The sequence below is a fragment of the Halichoerus grypus genome, chromosome 2 (genome assembly GCF_964656455.1).
Source record: "Halichoerus grypus chromosome 2, mHalGry1.hap1.1, whole genome shotgun sequence".
Lineage (NCBI taxonomy): Eukaryota > Metazoa > Chordata > Mammalia > Carnivora > Phocidae > Halichoerus > Halichoerus grypus.
The window spans coordinates 13,413,619-13,436,898 of record NC_135713.1 but is presented as its reverse complement, the minus strand read 5'-3'; the positions used below and the strand labels follow the sequence as shown (position 1 = coordinate 13,436,898).

At 44.5% G+C, this 23,280-nt stretch overlaps 1 protein-coding gene across 1 annotated transcript in view; it reads left to right on the top strand.

Moving 5' to 3' along the window:
- The window catches only part of MYO10 (myosin X), a 210,203-nt gene that overhangs the window by 66,276 nt on the left and 120,647 nt on the right, over window positions 1-23,280 (top strand). Inside the window, exon 3 of the mRNA XM_036109218.2 lies at window positions 20,116-20,274. Coding sequence (XP_035965111.2) covers window positions 20,116-20,274 — 159 coding nt within the window. The remainder of the gene's footprint in view (window positions 1-20,115; window positions 20,275-23,280) is intronic.

Sequence of the window (23,280 nt, the reverse complement as noted above, 5' to 3'; positions counted from 1 at the left end):
ATACACAGGGGAAACAGATGGAAAAGGGAATGGAGCTCCCCCAGGTTTATTGAGGGGAGGAGGCCACAGAGAGAAAGGGAGTGGACTCAGTTTTGTGACTAGTTCAGTGGCTGATTCGGTGGGTGACTTAGGAAAACCCACTTTTCCTGTTGTGTCCACTTTTTCCCTCTTGTGTGTCTTTTTTTTTTTTTTTTTTTTTGGTCTTGTCTGTTGGGATAAAGTATGGTAAAGCACTACGGGTTTGTATTTGAAGCTCTTATGTAACCATGTAATTATTATTTATTGGTGTCCTCACTTAGCCTCCCCAGCCTAACTTGTGCAAACCAGTTTTGAAGCTATGAACGAATTCAGAAAACCTACAGGCTTTCTGGTTGAGCATTAACATCCTGTTTTTCATGTCAATTTTTACCTGTTTTAAAAAAGCAAATCTGTAATTTTACCCATCACTGTATATTTGATGTGTTACACTAGAGTCCAGGTACTTAGCATAGATGCAGTTTTAAAATACTCTTCCATTTTAATTTGATTTTTAGGAATGGGCAGGCAAGGGTGACTTTTAAAAGTATTTAAAAATTTTAAAACATATTTAAAAAGTTAGATAAGGGAGTTTGAGGACCTTATGCAAACAAATGCAACAACATACTTTGAACCCAGAAAACATCACACATACATGCATACATACTAACAAGGACTTTCTGGGTCCTAGTTTTCTCATTTATAAATTTAGGATTAGAATAGCACCTTCCCAGAGGGCTGATTGCCAGATAGAACATAGGTTATCTGCCATGTTATTCAGCTAAGAATTGCCATAATTATATATACATACGTGTATATAGATATTTATGCATGCGTGTATATAGACGTGCATATACAAGTTACGAGAGTATGGGGAGGGGTCATTGCCATGGCACTTTAAAAGGTGGGGCTTGTGGAAGGTTTTAGGACCTGGGGAGATCTTGCGGAACCAGGCTGGCTGGGTGTGGTGTCAGCTGGCTGCCAAGGTGGCAGGGAAGGGCCTCGTGAATGTGTGGTCATGGGCTCAGGGCTCGGAGCACAAGGGGAATGGGAGAAGCAGGGCAAGCGGAACCAGAATCCGTAGCAGAATTTTTCAAGGCAACAAGCCTTTGACAGTTTTGCAGTCGAGCCATTGGGCCAACTGCCAAATCAGACCAAGCATCTCATCTTGGCCTGTGCGTCTAGGTCGTCTAAACCCGTGCGTTGTAACCCCCTGTCTGATGCCCACTGACAGCCCTGTCACTTTGGAGGGGGCGGTGTTCGTGCAGCCTTTGGACGGATCAGGAAGGTTCCGAGAAGCAGACCGTTTGTGTCTGGTCACATCCCCGAAGTGTCGGGTCTGCTGTGAGGGGAGGGGATTGATTTCCCTGGCGAACCTGACCTCCCGCTGCCTGGAGCCCAGACCTTTAGTACAGCATCTGTTAAAGGTACTTTGAGGACCATTTCCTCCGTCTGCCCCTTCCCCTGACGGGGTCTCTCTGCTCCTTCTCGCAATGGCCTTCATTTCCTCAGGCGCTTGAACAGCATGGAGTCAATATGTGTTGAACAAAAGAGCTTTTGGCAAGAGGCAGGCCAGCCGACTTAAACCCCCAACTCCGTCGGAACACACAAGACATTACATTTATTTAAACTACGAGAGGTGTGGGGACATGTTTTCTGAAGCGTACATGTATATGTAAAGGATTTCCTACACGAGGCTATTTCTGAGGGCTTGCTTTATGCTGTGAAACCAAGAATATGCCCGTCACCTGACTTGCTATTTGTTATGTAATACACCACTCCCATTGCTAACATCCCCCCCCCCAAAAAAAGATTAGTCTCATGGCTTCTGTGATTGAGTGCGCTCTGTGTACTTATCAGATACTGTGCTGATCTCGGCAGCATCATGCTGTGCCTAGTTGTGGGCTAATACGTGCCAGACCAGGTTAAAAAAAAACAAAACCACCTCCCTAGACCCCGAGCCTGGAATAATGACGCCAGGACAAAGAGATCATGGGCTTTATTATTAGACACACTTACAAAAAAGCTTATTAATGAAAAACAGTTTGCGAGAAGAGTTGGCCTCGAAGTCAGCTTCCATTTGTGAGAAGTTCAAATAGAACGTGGGTCTGTTGAGGGCGAGCCTGAATTTGCAAGCGTGTCTCAGACCACAGGGGCTTCTCTAGTTCATGAAACATAGCCATCCTTTCCACCTTAGAGAAAATGGAAACAATTAGAATTTTTCAAATGAAAAATTAACCACTAGCCCTGCCGTTTCATGGTTGCCCAGGCACAATTTAAAAGGTATTTGCAGGGCGCCTGGGTGGCTTAGTTGGTTAAGTGTCTGCCTTCGGCTCAGGTCATGATCCTGGGGTCCTGGGATCGAGCTCCGCATTGAGCCCCGCATTGAGCCCCACATCGGGTTCCTTGCTCAGCAGGGAGTCTACTTCTCCCTCTGCCCCTCGCCCCGCCTCTCACCCCGCTGGTGTGCATTCTCACTCGCTCTCAAATAAAATTTTAAAAACAGTTTTAAAAAACGGTATTTGCAGAGGCAAATTTTGGTGTTAGTACATGGTAAAGACATTTTAAGCTGTTTATCTAAAATCTGGAAAATCCCTCCGACTATTGAGTTCTAGCCTGCAAACAGAATTGTTTGCATTGTTAATAATTTGTTCTGACCTTTTGTACAGAAATATTGTCTCCATTTTAATAGGCTTAGCTCAACCCCCAGAATAATTACCTGTAATAGCTCAGTTCCTCTAATACACAGTGAAAAGACTTAAAACTGAATTCATTTGAAAATGTGCATTATTCCTGAATAATACTTTTTTCTGGGTCTGTCTTCAGGGTTATGTAAGCAGCTTCTACACATTTTAAATCACTTCTTTTTTATTTCTTAAGTAAAGATACACTGCATTTCCCTATGTTGAATCTTTTTCCCCCCATACATTGGTTTTGACTTTATTTGTAGCAGCCATTTTAAATAAGGGCTTAAATGCTATTTTTTTGTTGTTGTACTATATTGACAATTATAACCTCTCCTCTGAAGACATGTAAAATTTTTTAATATTTGATTTAGGTTAGTGTGTGGGTAGCAGCTCCGTTCCTGGTAGTAGTAAGTACTCGACTGTAGCATTTTTCACAAGGGCTTGAAGGAACACAAAAAAATCGAGTGTCACTAGTGAAATGTAAAGCAAGGAGTCTCCTAAGGCAGGTATGCTTAAACTCTTCTGTGTTAGTTTTTCTTCTTAATTGCTGTGTTACAGTCTCTCTGTAGGAAACCCATCCAGAGATTGTCAGACCTTGCTACATTGTGTTCACCCAGTTCATCTTTTTTACCTGGGCGCCCACACTCCTACTTTCTTCCTCCTTTGTCCACTAAACTTGGAATTAAAATACACAGGTAGCCTCTTATAACTGTAACAAAGTGGTTTGTGGAAGTCTAGGGCATGGCAGAACAGAGGCTTGAATCCCAGTCTTACAGGTAATGTTGAATATGAGGGGTTTTGTTTTTTAACTACCTAAGCACTGAATTGGTACCCAGATCTCTGAATTCTTCCTTCTAGCTTTTCTGTTTCCCTGAAACATACTCCTAAGTCTCCCAAGCACATAAATCCCGAAACTCTTCTTCTTCCTTGATATTCAGTTTGTTAATATCCTAAAGGTCCTTCCCTGTGTGTTGATAGCAGCTTGAATTCAGATCCACATCTGTTCATGCTGGATGTTTTACGGACCCGTTTCCTGAATCCTCTTTCCCAACCCCGTCACACATGGGTATGTAAGTATGGTATCAGGAGTACTAATAGCACCTGTTAAGCATGGCCGGGTACCACACCAGGCTCTTTCTAACCATTATCTTACTGTCCTATGAGGCTTCTGCTCAAATTATCTCCTGTTAATCTTGGGCTCTCAGATTGTGCTCCGGAACGGAGACTACGATCTCAGATGCTGTCTGGTGGGTCCCAGTTGTCCCCTACACCATTGTCATCTTAGCTGATCGCCACAACCCGGTTTCCTGACTCCACCCCAGACCTCTACCCAGTCACAACCACTGGGGGAGGGGCCCGGGTGCATCGTCCACCCATTCTGCTGGTAATTCTTCACAGTGGAGCTGGAGGATGACCCCCACCAGGTCTAGCCTCAGCCTGGCACTTGTTCTGGGTCTTACGCACTGACCCAGGCCCCTTCTTCTGGTGCTGCACACAGGGCTCTGCAGTTCTAACTAGGTGTTGGGGGAAATTGCAGAACTCAGTTCAAAAAGCAAGGTAATGGGATGCCTGGCTGGCTCAGTAGGTGGAGCGTGTGACTCTGGATCTCAGGGTTGTGAGTTCGAGCCCCATGTTGGGTGTAGAGATTACTTAAAAATCTACCAAAATCTACCCTACCAAAGCAAGGTAACAATGCTGATTCTGTTTATAAGTCACAAGGACTGTCACACTAATGTGTGAAATTAAACAAATGGCATTTCTCAGCTTTCCTGGGACACACTGCTACCCACCCAGGTATTCACAGGAAAGTTACTGTGTGACTTTCGGTCTAGGGTGCTTGCTTACCAGTGTTTGTCTTCACATGTTGGGGGAAGGATTTTTTTGGCAAAGACCTATTGAACACATTGCTGGTGCTATTTGCTCTTATGATTACTGGCTTGGAAATAGCGTATTTTCTTAAGTATGAATCCCGAACAGGGATGCTTAGTTTGGGGGTTAATTCAGAAATCTATAATTCTCTGCAGAACGTACAAGTTTCTGGAAGTCCTGATTTTGCCTCGTGTCTGCCTGAATCAATACTGTATTTGAGAGAGAAATTGAACAAAGTGCTACACTATCTGATTAACATTCACAGCCATCCTAGAGAGATGGGAAAAACACCTTGCAGTAGAAAGTTGTATAGAAAGATCTATGGGCATATTTCTTAAATTCTCAGCTAACTCCATTTAATGACTTTGGAGGGCCTTATCTATTAAGTATTTATTAGTAGCGTGTCTACTAATTACAGGAAGATCTTTTTCGGTCTTAAAATATTCCCATGGATTAAAGAAAATCTCCTATTCTCAGGCGTCTAAGAAGCAAAGGAATTGGATCTCTTGCATGGCACCCTTTGGCCGGTCTTGACGCGGCCGATTTGTGGGAAGTAAGAAGACCGTTGGGGAGATTAGAAAGGAGGCCTATAGCAGTAGGCCTCCCTTTGCATTATGAATACCCATCATTCTCTGCCACCTGTCACTTGAAGTCTGGGGACCGCGTGCATTTAGAATAGGAAGTGGTAGGTGATGCCGTGGCTTCGTGCCCATGCAACATCAGGACAGTAGCAACTTGCAAATTCGTCCTTGTATGAAATGCCAGCCTGAATTATTATGAAACCTGATGCTCGTGACAGTTTTACTCTGCTAAAATGATTCTATTTTTCAGTTATTGTTCATGAAATAGAATGTGTTGTTTTGAGACATCCCAATCCTCTGAAATACTGGTTAATAAACTGATTTCAGGTAGAGGCCTCTTTTGTCCGCTTTTTCATAGAGAACATGGACTGTCCGTGGAAGGAGCTCCCGTAGACTGCTTTTGCAGAGGCCCATTGACCTTGGCACCAAGGGTGGTAGATGTTTTCGAGCATTTACTCTGAGGGCGGGGCTGGCTAAGTGCTCTATGTGACTTTGCTCATAACAACTGCAGGAGGCAAGCCTCTTGTTTTCTGATTTCTACTTGTGGAAACTGAGGCACAGAGTGGGGAGGCCTCATTCCCAAGGCTGCGCAGCCTTAATCAGATGCGGCAAGGATGTGAGCTGGCGTTTGAGCCGGATCAGTGGGATGCCGGAGACGGTGATCCTAATTGTGGTGACTTGTCACAGTGATCGTATGTTGTACAGATGAAGCGAATGACTCCTGGTGACTTCTCAAGACTTCTAACTTTTCTACTTAAACCCCAGGTGTAGCTTTGTGGACCTGTATTCACCTGATTCGACTGCACGGAGGATGCCCATGCTCTGTGCAGCCTAGTGTCTCCCGGCTGGGGCATTATGGCATTCAGAAATGTGTGGGGTTCTGTCCTGTTGTCACTGAAACTGAAGCCAGATGCATTTAAGGGTCAGGGTCTGAGCACTAAATACCTGCCCATGAATGATAAAGGTCTCTCCCATCCGGATGCCACAAGTGCACTTTACCTTGGACAGGGCCCTCAGCTGAGGCCCCTCAGCCCCTCGGCTGAGGCCCCTGGGTTAGTGATGCAGTTTTTTACACAAGTAGCATAAAGCCAGGAAGGGTTGGGTTGGTGGCAAGACGGTGGACGTGTCCCTGGAGAAGAGCAGCAGGGGAACAGGGCGATGAGGGGGAGGGCACACTCAGAGTACAGGGAACCCAGGGACAGTGACCAGGCTGGTCCTGTTTGAGGGGGACTTGGACATCTTTAGCCAGATCCTCTTAGCTCCCACTCGACCCTCTTCCCTGTTCCTGGCCTGCTCCCCCCAGTCTGCCTTAAGCTCCGCTTCACCTCTGTGATCAGCCCTGGGCTTCTGGTTTTTACAGAATGGGTCCCCTGGTCATGTGCAGGCTCACCTTCCTTATTCTAGAAGTGCTGGTTTTGCCCCATTTCTGCCATTTCGGCTCCATCATGCCCCTCTGGTCCCTGCCTTTTAATCAGCAGACTGGTGGTCAGCAGGATGGCTGAGGGGGCTCCAGTATTTGAGGTGGGCTCGGCATGCATCCAGGGAGAGGTGACCCCCTGTACCACCTTTTGGCCCGAGCGCCTGATTCAAGTATTTGTTAAAAAACAAAACATAAAAACCTATCAGCTTTATTGAGATATAATTCACACCCCATAGAATTTACCCATTTAAAGTTCAGGGGTGTTTAGTATATTCACAGAGTTGTACAGTCATCACCACGGTCCATTTTTTTTTTTTTTTTTTAAAGATTTTATTTATTTATTTGACAGAGAGAGACACAGCGAGAGAGGGAACACAAGCAGGGGGAGTGGGAGAGGGAGAAGCAGGCCTCCCGCCGAGCAGGGAGACCGATGTGGGGCTCGATCCCAGGACCCTGGGATCATGACCTGAGCCGAAGGCAGACGCTTAATGACTGAGCCACCCAGGCGCCCACCACGGTCCATTTTAGAACATTTTTTATCGCCTCAAATGGATACCTCAGACCTGGGAGCAGTCACCCCCCAGCCTCCCCCCATCCCAGGCCCTGGCAACCACTGATCAACTTTCTGGCTCTGAATTTGCTTGTTCTGGACACGGGCTATAAAGGGAGTCCTGGGACATGGGCCCTTCTCTGTCTGACCTCTTTGACTTGCTTTCAAGGGTCGCCCGTGTTGTTGCGCGCATCAGCACTGTGTTCCTCCTTGTTCTGAAGGCTCTTCCATTGTGTACCATGCGGGTACGCCACGAGACCTTTCTCCGTTCTTCTGCTGATGGCCATGTGGGTTGCTCCCGCTTTGGGACTCATAGAAATAATGCTGCTGTGAACATTCATGCACGACCTTTTGCATGGACATGATTTCATTTCACTTGCGTATTTATCTAGGAGTGGATTTGGCTGGCATATTTGGTAACTTTATTTGGAGGAACTGTGTTAGGCTGATTTCAGAAGCAGTTGCATCATTTCATATTCCCTCTGGCACTGGATTAACTCCCATCCTCTTAATGGCAGCTATCTATCTAGCTATCAAGAGATGCAGATAGCATTAACAAATTATTTGAAACCCTGCAGAGTAATGAAAATAGTGTGGATTCATTCATTCCTAATTCCTAGTGGTGTGGATTCATTCATTCCTAATTCCTAATAGTGTGGATTCATTCATAATTCCTAATCTTGCGAAGGAGTTGACTGCTCTGCATTCGATGCAGCTTTTCTGGGTTTTCAGAGGTCCACAAGGTGGGAGGCCGTCCCTTGGTACCTTTCCATCATCATGGTCTTGATCAGTTTCCATCTGCTCAGGTCATGTGCATGAGGTTGGGAAGTTTCTGGTTTCGGCCTTCTCCATGATCTTTGCCCTGGAAATCAGGTGAGAGAGCAGCATTGTGGCTGACGCCTGAGAGCACGTGGGTGTGAGAGTGTGGGTGGAGGTAGGAGTGGGGCGTGAGGCTTCAGTGCCGGGTCTGCCTCCTGGCAGGAGGCGCTGCTGTCTGGTGGGAGTAGTGACCATTTGGTGGTGACAGACATGGTAGGGGCCCCTTTGTCCTTATACTATGCTTTGACTCTGTAACATTCTAAAATAGAACTTTTAAGAGATGCAAGCTTATGATAAGGATATTGGTCATCAGAAAAGAAGGCTCTCCAAACTCCCCTTTTGGGAAAGCTAAGGGGAGGGTGATGATATTGACAAAAACATAGCCACGTTTATCCTCATGACCTTGGCACTCAGGATTAAGATTTCAACTAGATTCCCATAAGTTCCTTTTTTTTTTTTTTTTTTAAGATTTTATTTATTTATTTGACAGAGACAAAGCGAGAGAAGGAACACAAGCAGGGGGAGTGGGAGAGGGAGAAGCAGGCTTCCCACTGAGCAGGGAGCCCGATGTGGGGCTCGATCCCAGGACCCTGGGACCATGACCTGAGCCGAAGGCAGATGCTTAATGACTGAGCCACCCAGGTGCCCCTCCCATAAGCTTCTAAACCTCAGGTGCTCCGGCTTTTGGATATTCAGGCCAGATTCCCCACAGAAGATGTGCAGGGCTTTTATATCCTTTGGGTTCATAGACATTTGCAGAGAAACAATTCCTGTTGGCACTTTTTGGGGGAAAGACAAACAGTATTCTTTTTAGCCCCTTTATGTTGTTCATGGTCCCTATATTAGCAAGAATATCTCAGTACATGGTATTTTATTTTTCATTAAATACACTTTTTAAAAAGAGATCTTTGCTGTATTCACTTTTTGATCTGTTATATTTTCCAGTCTATTCTCTTTCAGGCCTTCTGCCCCTTTTTCATCCTTCCAGTATTTCCAGTAGAGTTTTCTGCCATTTCTAGAGATTTCCTTGGCAGGGGAGGGGGTTGGAATACAGGGAAAGGGTGGGAGCTTCTTATTCCGCGTTCTGATCTGTTGTGCTTTGTCTCTGGCCTTTCCTTTTATCTGAGTGGTGTGTTTTCTCCGAGTTCTCGTACCACAGGTTTGAGTCAAGCAGATCTCTTGAGGCTTTGTAGATATTCAGCCACACTGACTTTTGGCTCCAATCTGGAATCATTCCGATTCTGTTTGTTCACTGGATAAAATAAATACTTTGAGTTGTATCTCTTCTTACTTGACACTTGGCAATGAGTGGTATGCAAAAAATATGGTGCTTACAGCTAAAATTCATAAAACTATTTTGACTCTGTTTTTCAGCTCTGAGATGTACACATACTTGGCTCAAATATGCCTTTTTCATTTCACTTAAGAGCAGCCAAGGAATTACTGTCATTCAGTTTAAGGCTGTTCCAAAGCAGCCAGTAAATGAAAAATGTTGATTTACAACTCAGTCTTCGGAGTCGGGCTGTAGATCACCAAAGCAGGGTGCTAATTATATGATCTCAGCACCACGGACGGGCAGCTGGTGCTCATCCCTTTAGCAGACAATTTGCAAGCAGCCGCTGGTGCCAGACATTTGACAAGTTAGCGAGAACTCGGAGGTTTCTGTGAGATACAACCCAGGTCCTCACGGATCAGTCCAGTAGGAGGATAGCAGCACGCCCCTGACTGTGGCGGCATTGTGATTTCGTCTTGCCCTCCTTCCCGCCAACCCACATGCAGCCCCAGATCCTCATCATGGTGCCCCAGGAAATCACCACTTGCACACCGGAGCTGAAAGTCCTGCCAGCCCTGGTTCCTCGGCAGGGATGAGGCAGAGGAGATTACAGCACAGCGTGGGTGAGGGACAGGAGAGGTTCTGTCCAAGGTGCTGTGGGAAAGAAGGGCACTCCCGCCAGGCTGGGTGCATGATGGGGGAGGCTTGGAAGAGGGGTGACCTGGAGGAATGCAGGATGGACCCCAGGACAGTTCACCGAGTGTGGAACCCAGCGAGGTAGGAGAGGGAGGCAGAAAACTCTCGGTCCGTCTGATGTGGCTGGAGTCAGCGTGGTAGGAGAAGTAGCTGGGGTCCCTCAGGAAAGGCATTGCAGGGAAACCACAGTAAGATTATTCTTCATCCTGGAAGTGACTGGAAACAAACAGAATTCCAGTCAGTGCATGGTCGGATTATGTCACTGGTAACAGTAACACAGCCAACAGTGAAATATTTGAGTTGCTTGCTCAGTACCAACAGCGTGCTAAATCCTTTGGGTGCATTATCTTACTCCCATCTCACTACCACTCTGAGGTGTAGGTATTATCATCCGTATTTTATAGATGATGAAGCTGAGGGCTAGCATGTGGAATAACCAGAGCAGGTTAAGATTGCTTGGCCAACGGGAAGCAGAGTGGGTTCAAATCCATCAACATCTATGCTGTTCAGACTTGAGCCGTGTCCCCTAAAAGATCCTAGTTGATCCCAGTTTGGGAAACATCAGCCCAGGAAATCAGAATTTCATCTCTGAAAATTTTTCAATTTGAAGTTATGAGTGCCAAGAAAATTTGTCTTTAAAACTAGTGAAAAAAAAATGTTTTTAATCATTAAAACTCAACATTAAGAAATGTTCCTTGGACTCCAATTTGAGAATGATGAGATTCATGCCATGGGACACTGGGAGCAGAGGAACTAATTAGGAAGCAGTTATGGGGGTCGGATGAAAAATGTGAGGTGGGAGAGAGGAAGAGGAGAGCAGATGGATTCTAGGCGATGTTGATCATCTACTCTAGGACTTGGAAAGAAGATGTGGCCAGCAGTGGGCAGGGATTTTAGATTGACTCAAGTTTCGAACTTGGGGAGCTGGTGATGGTGTCATTCCTGAGAAAAGGGATAAGGGGATAGGCACAGGGTAAGATATGGAGGTCCATTTTTGTTTTGTGTGTGTGTGGAGGTGTGTGCATAAAGATGCTTTTGAAACATCAAGATGGTTTGGAATTACAGGGATGGAGATTCTCTACCAGAGTTCAAGTTCATGCTGTCAAGGTCTAGGCTTCTGACTCAGAAGAGAGGGATCAGAAAGGAACACTTAAAATTAGAACACAGACCAGGACGTTAGGACCAGGAATAAGGAACCTCAGAAGTGAAAGCTGGTGAACCAGTTGTCTTACAAGCATGGGGCCAGGAATTGGGGCCCCTGGGCTTTTATCCCATCCATGCCTCTTGCTTTGTGGTCTCTCTGGGCCGAAACTTACCATGCTTAATACAAGTGAATTAGAGGAGAAGCCCTTACTGCTTCTAACAGCTGGTGACTCTCAGGGAAGGGGGTGTACTATTTCACTTTGGTTTTTATTTTTTTATTTTGTGAAAGTAGCTCTATAATAGTCATTTTTAAAATTAATTGAATCAGTTATGTGTATCCAGATATGTTCACTGATAGTGATTTTGATTGGACTGTTTTTTTTTTTTTTTTTTTTTTAAGGCTAGAAATGTTTTGAACTTTGAGAAAATGGGAAAAATGGAAAAGTACAAAGAAAGTCCAAAACACCTACTTGTGATCCATTTTTGGAGTTCTGATATATTTTCTTCCAGACTTTTTGCATGCATTTTTAAACTTTTTTGTAATTAACCTTTTTGTTTTGAGGTCATTGTAGCTCCACATGCATTTGTGAGCAGTAATACAGAAGGATTCCAGATACCCTTTACCTGCTTTTTCTCAGTGATAACATCTTGCAGAACTCAAGCACAATAACACAACCAGGGTCTTGACACAGAGTCGAGATACAGAACCTTTCCATCAGCATTGGGATCTAGCATGTGGCCCCTTTAAAGCCAGCCCCATTACCCTCTCGCCTCCACTCCCTTATTAACTTCTGGCAATCACCAGTCTCTCCTCCATTCTCTGTTACTTTGTCATTTCAAAAATATTATGTAAATGGGATCATACCCCATGTAACCCTCTGGGAGTGGCTTTTTCAGATTTCGCCTTTTACACATAGTGCTACTATGAACACTTGTGTGCACATTTTTGTGCAAATGTAAGTTTTCATTTAGATAGAATGAACGCCCAAGAGTATGGTTGCTGGTGTGTATCCGCGTGCACACAGTTACTGGTGTGTGTGTTTCTGTGTGCATGCATTTTAAAAATTAAACACAGGATTATACTGTGTGCATAGTATAATTTTATCATAATTTAATATAACTGTAATGAAAAAATATTTGCATCAAACGATCTTTTTCTTGACACTAAATTCTTCAAGGTGGAAAGACTGGCTTAAAGGGCGTGAACATCTTGTGATGTACTCAAGAGCGATTTGCAAGATGCTTCCTAGCTCAGCTGGAGCAACGACTGTGATTTTCTTCATGCAGATTTTCCTAAAAACTTCTATGAATAAAAAAGTAGTGTAGTCTAACATTTAAGAGAAAGATGTACATCATTCTTCTATAAAATCACAATTCCTAAGTGTTGCATATAAATTCCAATTTAAGATCTTCTTTTCTTCCTCATTTCCTTAACTAGCAGATACTAACATGTTCTTTAATGTGTGTGAGTGTGTTAGTCATTCCTTCTGACTGCGCCGGCTCGCTCGAACAGGTAACATTTTTCTCTGAAGTCCACCAGCAGAGGTCAGGGCTGGAGTATCACCTAGGCCTTCCTGGTTGGTGGGCAGTTGCCCACGCAAGCGAATTAGTTGCATTTAGCATTGCTCATTGCGTGGTATGGCTCTGCATCTCCATGGGCAGATGTACTGTCCACGATTAGCTTCCTGGTGTTTTAGACTTCTCATACTCTTAATCCTATCCGTCTGCCTGTAAACGCCACAGTGTCATCAGAAAGATACGTGCGCAGTGGTTAAGATTTACTGCTCAGGGACTGACCTGCCGGAACCCCGCCATCCTCGTTGGGCTGTGTGTATCATTGCTGGTGCTTTTGGTAGTGTTTTATGTGTGCACAGGAATGCAGGAGGAAACCCTCCGTTTTGAGGACAACAGTGTGTGTAGTGATCATTCCTAGAAGTGATTCAGACATTGCCTTCCTGTGGGGTTTCTAGAAAGTTGGACTCATTGAATTGCATTGCGTACTGAGATTTCTTCTCTGTTTCTCTAGCAAAACAATCACAGTGTCACACTTGACCTTAGTTGTCTGTGATGAGGAGTAAGTGGAGAAGTGTCTGTCCCCATCCTAGCTGCTTCTGCAGCCCCCAGTTCCTTCAGGTCAGAGGCCAAGTGTCACTGCAGGGCACAGGGGGCCCCCCACACCCTGCCCCAGTCACGCCCCACTATGCAGGTGCCCTGCACCGCCCACCATACCCGGGGAATTTCCTCTGTTCTAGCCCCCAACATGGAGATTGCCTGTTTGTTTCTGATCTCTTGGGGATCGCTAGGCTCTTTGAAGGACGAGCCGTTTAATTCATTGTTGTATTCCCGGGGTCCAGCTCACAGCCTGGCAAATATGGTAAATGAAGGAACTAGAGAGGGCAGATAAATAAATTCAAAAGGCTATCTCTGAACTGGTGTCCCTCTAGGTCTGACTCTAATGGGTGTGCTTTTGCACAATCCCCAGGAATTCAGTGCTAGCTCTGCTGTGTGCCATTGGGCAGGTTTCCTAACCTCTCTGATCCTTTGTGAATTCATCCTCAAGACAATGAGCAACACTGTTTTGTCCCTTGCCTGGGATCAAATGAGGGAATATCAAAAGTGTGTCTGGGGCATGTTGCCAGTGGTCACTAGTGCCCTGTCTCTCTGTCCAGCCCTTTGCCTTACTTTGGTTTTGTACCCAAATGCCATGCATCCTGTGACATTGGGCCCTGAAAACCTGATGACCATTTAAATGGCTTAATCCCACAAACTAGTTTGTCTTTGAAAAAGAAAGTACCAGTCTTTTATCTGTATTCAGTAGTCTGTTGTCTAGCAAACTTAGCAAGGCAGGCTGAAGTTAGCAGAACGTGGAGGTAAAAATGATTTGAACCCCCTGTGCCATGTAACTAAAATGCTAAATCTGATAGGTGGGAGCTGAAAGCGAGGCACTGTTGCCGTTTCCCCCTGCTCCCTAAGAGACTAGGTGTGTATGATTTTCCTTTTGATGAGATTTCAGTGGAACTTTCTAGTGGACTCTACATTTCTGTGCCCCATCGACTTTCTGCAGTCTCCTGAGGCTGCAGCAAAAACGACAGGCCAGCTTTTCAGTTAAGTAGGCCACTTCCTCTTAGACTTGTCCTAAGGGCATATATAGCCACTGAGAGCCTGGAGTCAGGGGGGCTGGCCACGAGGAGGCTCATATTTGGTTTCCATTACTGCTCTTTGTAGCCACAGGTGGGGAGGCAGAAGCCTTCACCTCTATCAGGGGTCATACTTGCTGTCTTGAATTCATGAGCCAATAAGCGAATGAAGAAGGAAATTAAATTGAGAGAGGCACCCCCAGAAACGAAGTTGAATCCAGAGAAAACCCAAACAAGGCCAGCTAGATTTGTACAAAGGGGTCGAAATAGAAGGTGTACGTCAGTTTTTCATCAGATAATGTACAGGCTCAGATTGGCCTAAAAACTGGAGAACTAACTGCTCCCCTCCCTTTTGTTCACTCCCTTCTTCATCCAGCTGGTCTCCAGGCTCGTGTCTAAGGAGTCTGGGCTCCTCTGTGCAAAGATAATTGGTGCGTTTCCTTTTGGAATGTTCTACGTTCTTCCTTGCATGATGCCCCCCTCGTGGGAATAGATACGTTTTATTCAGCCTTCATTTGTGTCAATCACTGTGACTTTTACCTACATCATTTTCTTTAGCTTACATGATGATTCTGAGTTATTATTACCATTCTTATTTTGCAGGTGGAAAAAAAAATCCTGGGCCAGAGCAGGTGTAAGTACCTTGCTCATTTTCCCTAGGTTCTCGGATGCATAGATCTAGGAGAAGTGAATCCAGCCTGATCAGCCTCCAGTACTCCAAGGCCATGCTTTTTGGTCATTACCCCCACTCTACTTCTCCTTATACATTATACCCATTTTGAAACCCAGGACCGTTTATTCTGTCTTTATTGACTCTGTATAGTGGGCCAAGACTGGCTCTGGGGAGCATCTATATATGCCCTTAAGACAAGTCTCAGCAAGACTAGGCATGCTTCTTGCCCTCGTAGAATTTTCGAACCATGGTTTGCAACCCATAATAGATGTGAAATCAGTTTAGAGGGTCACAGCCAGCATTTAAAAGAAACAGAATAGAAAATATTAAGATGCATCAGACATTGTGACAAGTGTTTTATGAAACTATGTGTATGGTAGTTTACAGGATAAAACATTTCCAGCTGTAGGTTGTGGACAAATGAGTTGAAAGAGACTGACCTGGGGTCCCAGAGTGGTGGACGCAGAGGTGGTTTTGAAACAAGTAAGATGACAGATTACATAAGCGATTAGAGGCTGTCCTAGGAGCTAGGAAGATGGTATACAAGCAGAATAAGGAAGAGGCCAGCATGGTGCCCATGACTGCACCGGCATCTCCTGAGAGGATAACCTTGGGGCTGAGACCTCCAGGAGAGTCCCAGGATGCACGTGGCCTGGACTCAGGACAACAGCCACCCTGGGCAGGGTAGGAACAAGGTAGAAAGAGCTGGACCATAGCATCTGACCGTAATACAGTACAGGTAGAAGGTAACGCAGATGTAAGCAAATCCCGAGGCCTAGACGCCATCCTCGTCCTCACCGCCATCACCCTCTTAACTCAGGTCAGATGAGGAAGAACCAAAAACTAAATTGCAGAATGTTGTCAGGCTGACCTTTGATGAACCTCTCTTCAATGTTTTTCTTTGTTTCTAAAATATTTTTATATTTTATGAAAGGTTCTGTTTGTAGACATTGGCTCGTTCACATCTTTTTTTTTTTTTTTTTTGGGTAGTGTCTACCTAGACCTCTGGTTGGTTGGCCTTTCTAGACCACGGTATCTCAACGTGGCGCTCTTGACATTGGGACTGAATAAATCTGTGATGTGTAGCAGCGTTCCTGGCCCTTCCCGACCTGATGCCAATAGCGCCCTACTCCTTACCCTGGTTCTGATGGCCAGAAATGTTTCCAGACATTGCCACGGGGCCGGGGGGCAGAGCAGGGGTGCTGAACTGAGAACATTCTAGCAGGAATTCTAGGACACAGTGAAGGAGATTGCCCAGATTGAGAATACCCTCCATCCCATCTGTCCATGACAGGGTTACTTTCTGTTTCCTTTCTGTTTAATTGGAAATGTTAAATGTTAGGACTGGGGCTTCTAATGACTTGTAATAGGAGAAATCTGTGTATGTATGTAAAACTGTGTGTAGAGGGACTCTTGCCTCCACCTGGTGAGAGTTTCCTTGCAGTATAGGTGCTGTCCTAAGGTTGAACATAAAAGTGGATTGACGCTGGCTGAGCTATTTTTTTAATTGACTCCATACCTTTTGATCTTTCATGTAGAAGTGGACCCAGCATTAGACAAGCCTTCCGGGTCGTTTTTCCAATACTGGTGATTTGGTTTCCTTTGTTCTGCTCCCATGCTTAATCCAGTCCGTCTTGTGACCAGTGGCTTACATTTCTGACGCAGGAGTTATTTGTTCTGAGGCTGCCTTTTCCCTAAGTTGGTTTCCTGTCTATTAATCTTCCATATTTTCCTCCACTTCTTAACCTCACCACCTTTCTCCTACCATATGCTCCATGGAAGTGACTCCATTTTTTTTCCTGAGTTGGGTTTTACAGAATATATTTTGTTACTGTTTTGTGGAGACTGTTCCCCCCAAAAATTCCTGTAAAAAGAATCCCATTCTTTAAACCTAGAGTTTTCCTGCCATTTTGGGAATAATCTAGTGTAACTAATAGCCTGTTAATTGTTGCACATACCAATGACTTTTGATGCTTCAAGGGACTCTCCTTAAAAATTCTTGAATAAGATTGTGGGTCTCATTAATCCTTTGAAATCTTTCTAAATTAAATCAGGTGCTTATTCAACCACTGTGCATTAACACACTGAATGCAGGGGGCTGGTTCCATCTCTTACTTCCTTAGGGTCTCTGCTTTGATGTGACCCTATCAGTGAGGCTCTCCTCCAATCTAGTATAAAGTAACGCCTCTTGGTACTTAATTCCTTTACCCTCATTTATGTCTTCAGAAACATTCATCACCATCTGTGATAGATATTTACTTGTGTATTTGGTTTTATTTCCTTCTCCTTGTTGGAATGTAAGGTATATTTCCAGTCCTTAGACCACATCAAGAAATATTTGTTTGAATGAATGGATTTCCTTAATTTATCAGACACTTATTTAGCACCTGCAGAATGGCACGCACTATTCTAAAATTTTTACACGTTAACCCATCTCTGAAGGGATGGTTATCCTTGCCTTTCCTTCACAAACACATTTTCTCTACTATTCTACTTTTCTGGAGAGAGTTCATATTTTGAGCAGCTGCTGTCCTCTGTCTGTCTTTTCTGTTCATGGTCTCTTGTTTATGTTCTCTTCCATCATGATTCTGTCTCCTTGAGGCCATGGGAAGAATTGGTTCCAGTTCTCTGGATTTTCCCACTCCTAGAATGGGCACGTGCCCATGTTTGGCACAGAGCATGCTCCTGAAAACCTGAACTCGAGTGTACGATGGTGGGAAACCCTACGACGGTGTGTAGCCATCTCCCTCAGAGCTGTGTGCCCAGCTCTGGACTTCAGTCCACGCATTGTCTTACTATTCTCAGGGCATTAAAAAAGACCAGTGCTTACATATGATATAAATATTTAGGGGTGTGTGTGTGTAATTTTTTAGTGTCTAAGTGTTGTAGGCTGTGTATGATTATTTCCAAAAGGCAGAATCAATATAAATACAGATGACAATTCTAGTATTCTAAATTATTTCTATCCTCAAATTCTGGAATTCTCTGTATACTCAGGGACATTTAGTAGGAAGAGTTGTTTCCACGTTGGGAAGGACTTGCTGATGATGAGGGGACGTGGGGATTGAGCACGAGACAGTTGTGCTGGTTTTGGTGCCCTCTCGTCTCTCCTATAAGAACCTTTTCCTGGGAACCTGAGCAACCATTCTGCCCACTGTGTTGGCAGGAGTTTTGAGCCAGCAGCATGAGAAGAATCTCCCGGTGTGTGCTAGGAGCAGAGAGGTGACACAGGACTCTTCTTTGCACTCCTCAGCTGGCTGGGAGTTCACGGGGCCAAAGTTCTGCTTCTGCCCCCACCTCACAGTCACTGCAGATAGCAGACCCAAGTACCAGCCCAGTGGTTAGTTTTCCAGAAAACCTGCTTGGGGCATCTGGGTGGCTCAGTTGGTTGGGCGTCTGCCTTCAGCTCATGTTGTGATCTCAGGGTCCTGCGATCGGGCCCTGCATTGGGTTCCCTGCTTAGCGGGACGTCCGCCTCTCCCTCTCCCTCTGCCCCTCTCCCCTGCTCATGCTCGTGCTCACTCTCTCTCTCTCTTTCTCTCTCTCTCAAATAAATAAAATACTAAAAAAAAAAAAAAGAAAAAAGAAAACCTGCCTGGATTAGCATCATTGGCATGTAGCAAGCTGGGGAAGAGCAGAGAGTTTTAGCTGTTCACTTCTGGGATTTTCCAGATTGCCCCAAGAAAACTTCAACTCTTGGCCTAAATCTGTTTCTTTAATTTTCTTCCATGGTGCTTGAGTTAGAATGGAAGGTCAGTGTCTTAAAAGTGCATCCACACTCTTGAAAGTTCCTACACATTGTTTTTCTTTAATACATGTTTCTTGGCCAGGACATACCCCACCTTGCACTCCCTGAGCGGTCTCCAGGCCTGTCCTACCCTTTGGGTGCTTACGTGGCGGGGTTGGCTGCCTCGCCAGGAGGTGGGGCCACTGGGGCTGGTTCATCTCCTGGTGGATGTCTGCTCCCAGGAAGCAGCTGGGGAGAGTGGCTGACCTTGAGAAGAGACGGTCGGGTGTCTGCCGTCGTGTTGAGCAGCTTCTCAGGACTGGTTTTGACCAACTCTTGTGGTTCATGTGGCAGAAATGCCACTGCTGAAGTTTTATTTTTTCTCTAGAAAAATAAAACATGCCATTTTTCACGGCTTCTCAAAACCATTGGATTGGTACTTCGGCTTTCCTTAGTATGTCATTCTCTTTTGCAATAACATACTATTTGTTGCCATGTAGGCAAGTGGTCGATATTTAAAAATAGAATTCCCCAATCAGGAAGTTCTACAGATACTGTTCCAGGAAGTCGTTGTGTGTATGTGCACATATGAAGTACGCGTGCATGTGAAGACTGCATTTTTCATGTTCTTTAGGTCCTTGCTTTTTATATCTTCGTGTTTTGGGGATGAACGTTGTAAAAGTATAAGATGAATAATTATGGAGTAGACTCCTTCAGCAAATGATTTTGTTATGTACGTGAGTTTATATGTAAAGCTGGCCAAACTTTGATCAACAGGTGCAGCTGACTTAATATGTTTAATCCTATACCAAATCAGTAGTGATAAAAAAGCAATGAGTAGATTTTAGAAACACATGCAGATTCAGTGATCAGTCTTCACTGCGTCCGAGTTCGTCATGTACATGCTACTGCACGTATACGGCACTCATCAGTGGTGTTCAGGATTTTAAGGAGGACAGGTGTCAAGCAAACAAACTGATTTTATTTTAAATTCCAAGAAGGGATTCAAGGATATTTTTAACATATTCCTGTGAAGATGTGTTCCAACCTTTGAACAGATACATATTTGAACAAATAGGACTATGTGGTGAATGGAAGAGCTGTTATCATGAAGTTTTGAAATATATATGTATGATCCCATGTGAGGCATTACACAGTGAAGCCAAATCACTCTTCAAAAAGTTTGGTTAGCCAGTTTCTTAACTCTTACTGCTTTATAGCAATTGGAGAAATACGTGGAGAAGTGAACCGCAAATTTATGATTTCTGCGATTCCCAAGGGATGGCTAATACTTGAACTCATGTCTTTGAGGAATATCTAATTGCAGTTGTCAAGTAATTGCTTCCTTTAAAAATAGATAAGTGGCACAGAGAAAATGAAGAAGTTCTCTGCAGTAATACTTTTTATTGGCCAATTCAGGATCTTGTTGCTGAAACTGTCCTGAGATTGTACTTTAAGGTGGGAAATGTCTGGGGAGACTGTTCATTGCTGATCGCTAAACAGTTGAAATCATTCTGCCCATCAGGTGTTCACCTACAAGCAGAGCACAATTACACACCAGAAGGTCACTGCTATGCACCCTATGAATGAAGAGGGCGTGGATGACATGGCCACTTTGACGGAGCTCCACGGGGGGTCCATCATGCATAACTTATACCAGCGATATAAGAGAAATCAAATATATGTAAGTTGCACTTGAATTCTTTTAAAAAAAAAAAAATCCCTCAAGTTTGAGTGAATGCTAATTTTTGTTTTCAAAGGATATTTCCTGCCTTTTGAGAACCTGACCATCTCATCTAAGTAAACCTGTGTTTCTGGGAGTTTTGCCAAATTAAAAACATGGTCCAATAAATTATGTTCTCATGTTTACTGCTTTGATTTTATTAGAGGGGATTACTTTCTATTGAAGGGTAATTTGACCTCTTCGGGTGAGTGCATTCTGTTTTGTTAAGTGTTTTGTTCTATGAAGAAGTCACCAGAATGGTTGTCTTCCTCAGTTAAGGGCTGGGGGTGGGGGGTGTGAAATGCAGATTTGCAAACAATAGTACCTTGAGCTCCAGCTTTTGTCTCCTTTTCTTGATTTTTCTCCTTTTATGGATTTTCGCATTTTTTTCTGGCTCTGGAGCCCCTCCAGGGGAATATTTGGATTCAGGGAACCCATCTTTCTTATTTGTAGGATTGCTATTTTGAAGGGAGACATGTCCATAAAAAGCAGGCCTGCACATTTTTCTCTCAACTTTTGTGAAATGTGACTATATCTGTATTATAACAGTAATAGTTAGAGATCATTTCAAAGAAAGAAATCATTTCTATAATACATAATTACTTTTTGACATTAAAGTACATATATTAGCTCATCTGTCAAGATTGGCCTGCAGATTTTACCTTTTTCATCTGCCTGTTTCTAAGTCCTTACAGTAAAGGGGCCAACGGCTTACATGTTTTTTTCTTGTCAAGTTCAAATTTATAGGGGTTTTTTGAAAAAAATTTTTTTAATATTGTAGAAAACTCTTGATCTTTTAGTAATTTTTCTTCTTCAGCAGTTACGCTTAATTTTGCCAATACGTTTGTGATTCTGATGAATAACATCAGCCTTTACAGCAAACTAGTAGGTGCTTACGGAAACTCAAGGCCTGCTTAGTATTCTTGTTTCACCAATTTATTTACCCTTAGATGAGGAGAGGAGAGCTGGGAAATGAGTTATTTGCGGGTTTAATGCTTAATTTTCCTCTGCTTTTTACGTGCGAAAGTCATTTTTGCCAGATTGACGTAATGTTTGCCACGTTTTTAAGCGGCCCTATGGAGAGAAATGCAGTGGGATTCTAGCTCTGTGGCTGAGCTTGCCTACACAAAGTCTCTAGGTTACGATGTTTTCCATATGTTCTTCGGGAAGGGTAACATTCCCATGTGTTTATGAAGACATGGCTGTCTGTTCTGTGTTGTGCACGTGTCGATGGAACTCTGCGGTCAGAAAGCTCCAGGGTGACCAGTGGCCTCCCTCCTTCCTGGGGAAGAGCCATGACCTGCATCCAGGTTGGTGTTCCTGGGTATTGAGTATTATTTGACGCTGCCACGGAACTTTGTTTACCTAGCAATTTCCTTGCTCAGTTTGTCAAGGACTGACTTTGTCTTTCCTTTTTTATGTGTTTTTAAAGATTTTCTTTATTAGAGAGGGCACGAGCCAGGGAGAGAGGCAGAGGGAAAGAGAAAGGGAGAAGCAGACTCTCCGCTGAGCAGGGAGCCCAACATGGGGCTTGATCCGAGGACCCCGGGATCATGACCTGAACTGAAGGCAGACGCCAACCGATTGAGCCACCCAGGAACCCCTGACTTTGTCTTTCTTGAGCCAAGGACATTCCCAGGCCCCTGGTAATTGTGTGAGAAATGTTTGTAAAACACATGCCATATGTATTAGAAATAACATCCTAGTTGATGATGAAATGCGAAGCTAGATTTACCATTTCTTTATGGGTATGTGTGTCTCGTAGGTGAGTATTTCAGAATTCACCCTCTTCTATCTTTAGGTGCAAGTTCTTATTCTACATTTAATAGTCAGGGAAAAGTCAATCCATTAGCAGGGGCCGGGGGGGGGAAACTACCCAGGGGGTTTAAAAGGCAGAGCCTTTTTAAAGTTTTTCCTCTCCCTCTTTTTGTGATGACGTTAAACCTGATAGCTAAGTGGCCCAATAAAGCCTGCGAATAGGGTCTTGGTTTTTTTCCCTAGAATGAAGATCTTTTTCCTCCCCTTTGAGGGAAAAACACGGGATTTTTGTACCTCCAATTTACAGGTCAGTTCAGTTAATAATGCCCTTCTGTGCCTGCCTTTTGAGACTTGGATAACTGAATTGTCATAAAGCAGCCCCTCGATTTTCTTATCGCTGAGGCTGCTGGAGATGGTTGCCAGGATGCCTCAGGCTCTGCCCCATCAAGACAAAACGACCACCTGTCAGAAAAACCACAGCTGTCCTGCCTTTTATCCCTGCTCTGAGCGATGCCCGTCTATAGCTTTAGAGAAGAAAAAATTACTTGTACCAGAGGTGCTGTATTAGTTTTCTTTTGCTGGCATAAAAAATTGCCGTAACTATAACAACTTAAAACAGCAGATAGTGACCTACGGTTCCGTAGGTCATGGTCTGGCCGGGGTCTCGCCAGCCTCAGATCCAGGGTTGGGAAGGGCAGTGCTCCTTTCTAGAGGCTCTAGGGGACGATCTGTTTCCTGCTCCTTCTGTTCATATGTGCAGTTACAGGACTGAGGTCCCCGTTTTCTTGCTGGCTGTCAGCCGAGGGCTGTTCTTAGCTTCCACGGGTCTGCTTCCTTCCACCTTCAAAGCCAGCAGCGGTAGACCGAGTCTCTCTCATGTTTCAAATCTCTCCTTCCTTCCTTCTCATTTCTGTCTGCAGCCAAGACTTCTCTTAGCTTTTAAGGATTCCTGCAATTGGATGGGGCCCACCTGGATGATCGCCCTGTCTCAGCATTTCCAACCTTAATCACATCCTCAAAGTGCATTTGGCCTGGACGTCCAGGGGGCACGTTCATCTGCTTGCCATAGGTGGCCTCCTTTGAGTCATGTTACGGAGAAGGAATCCCTGTGGGTCTTCTCCGACACTCTGGATCTTGCATTATTTCATTTGTTGGCTTTCTGGTCCGAGTTAGCAGGTTACACAGCTTGCTGATGAGCAGACCCATCAC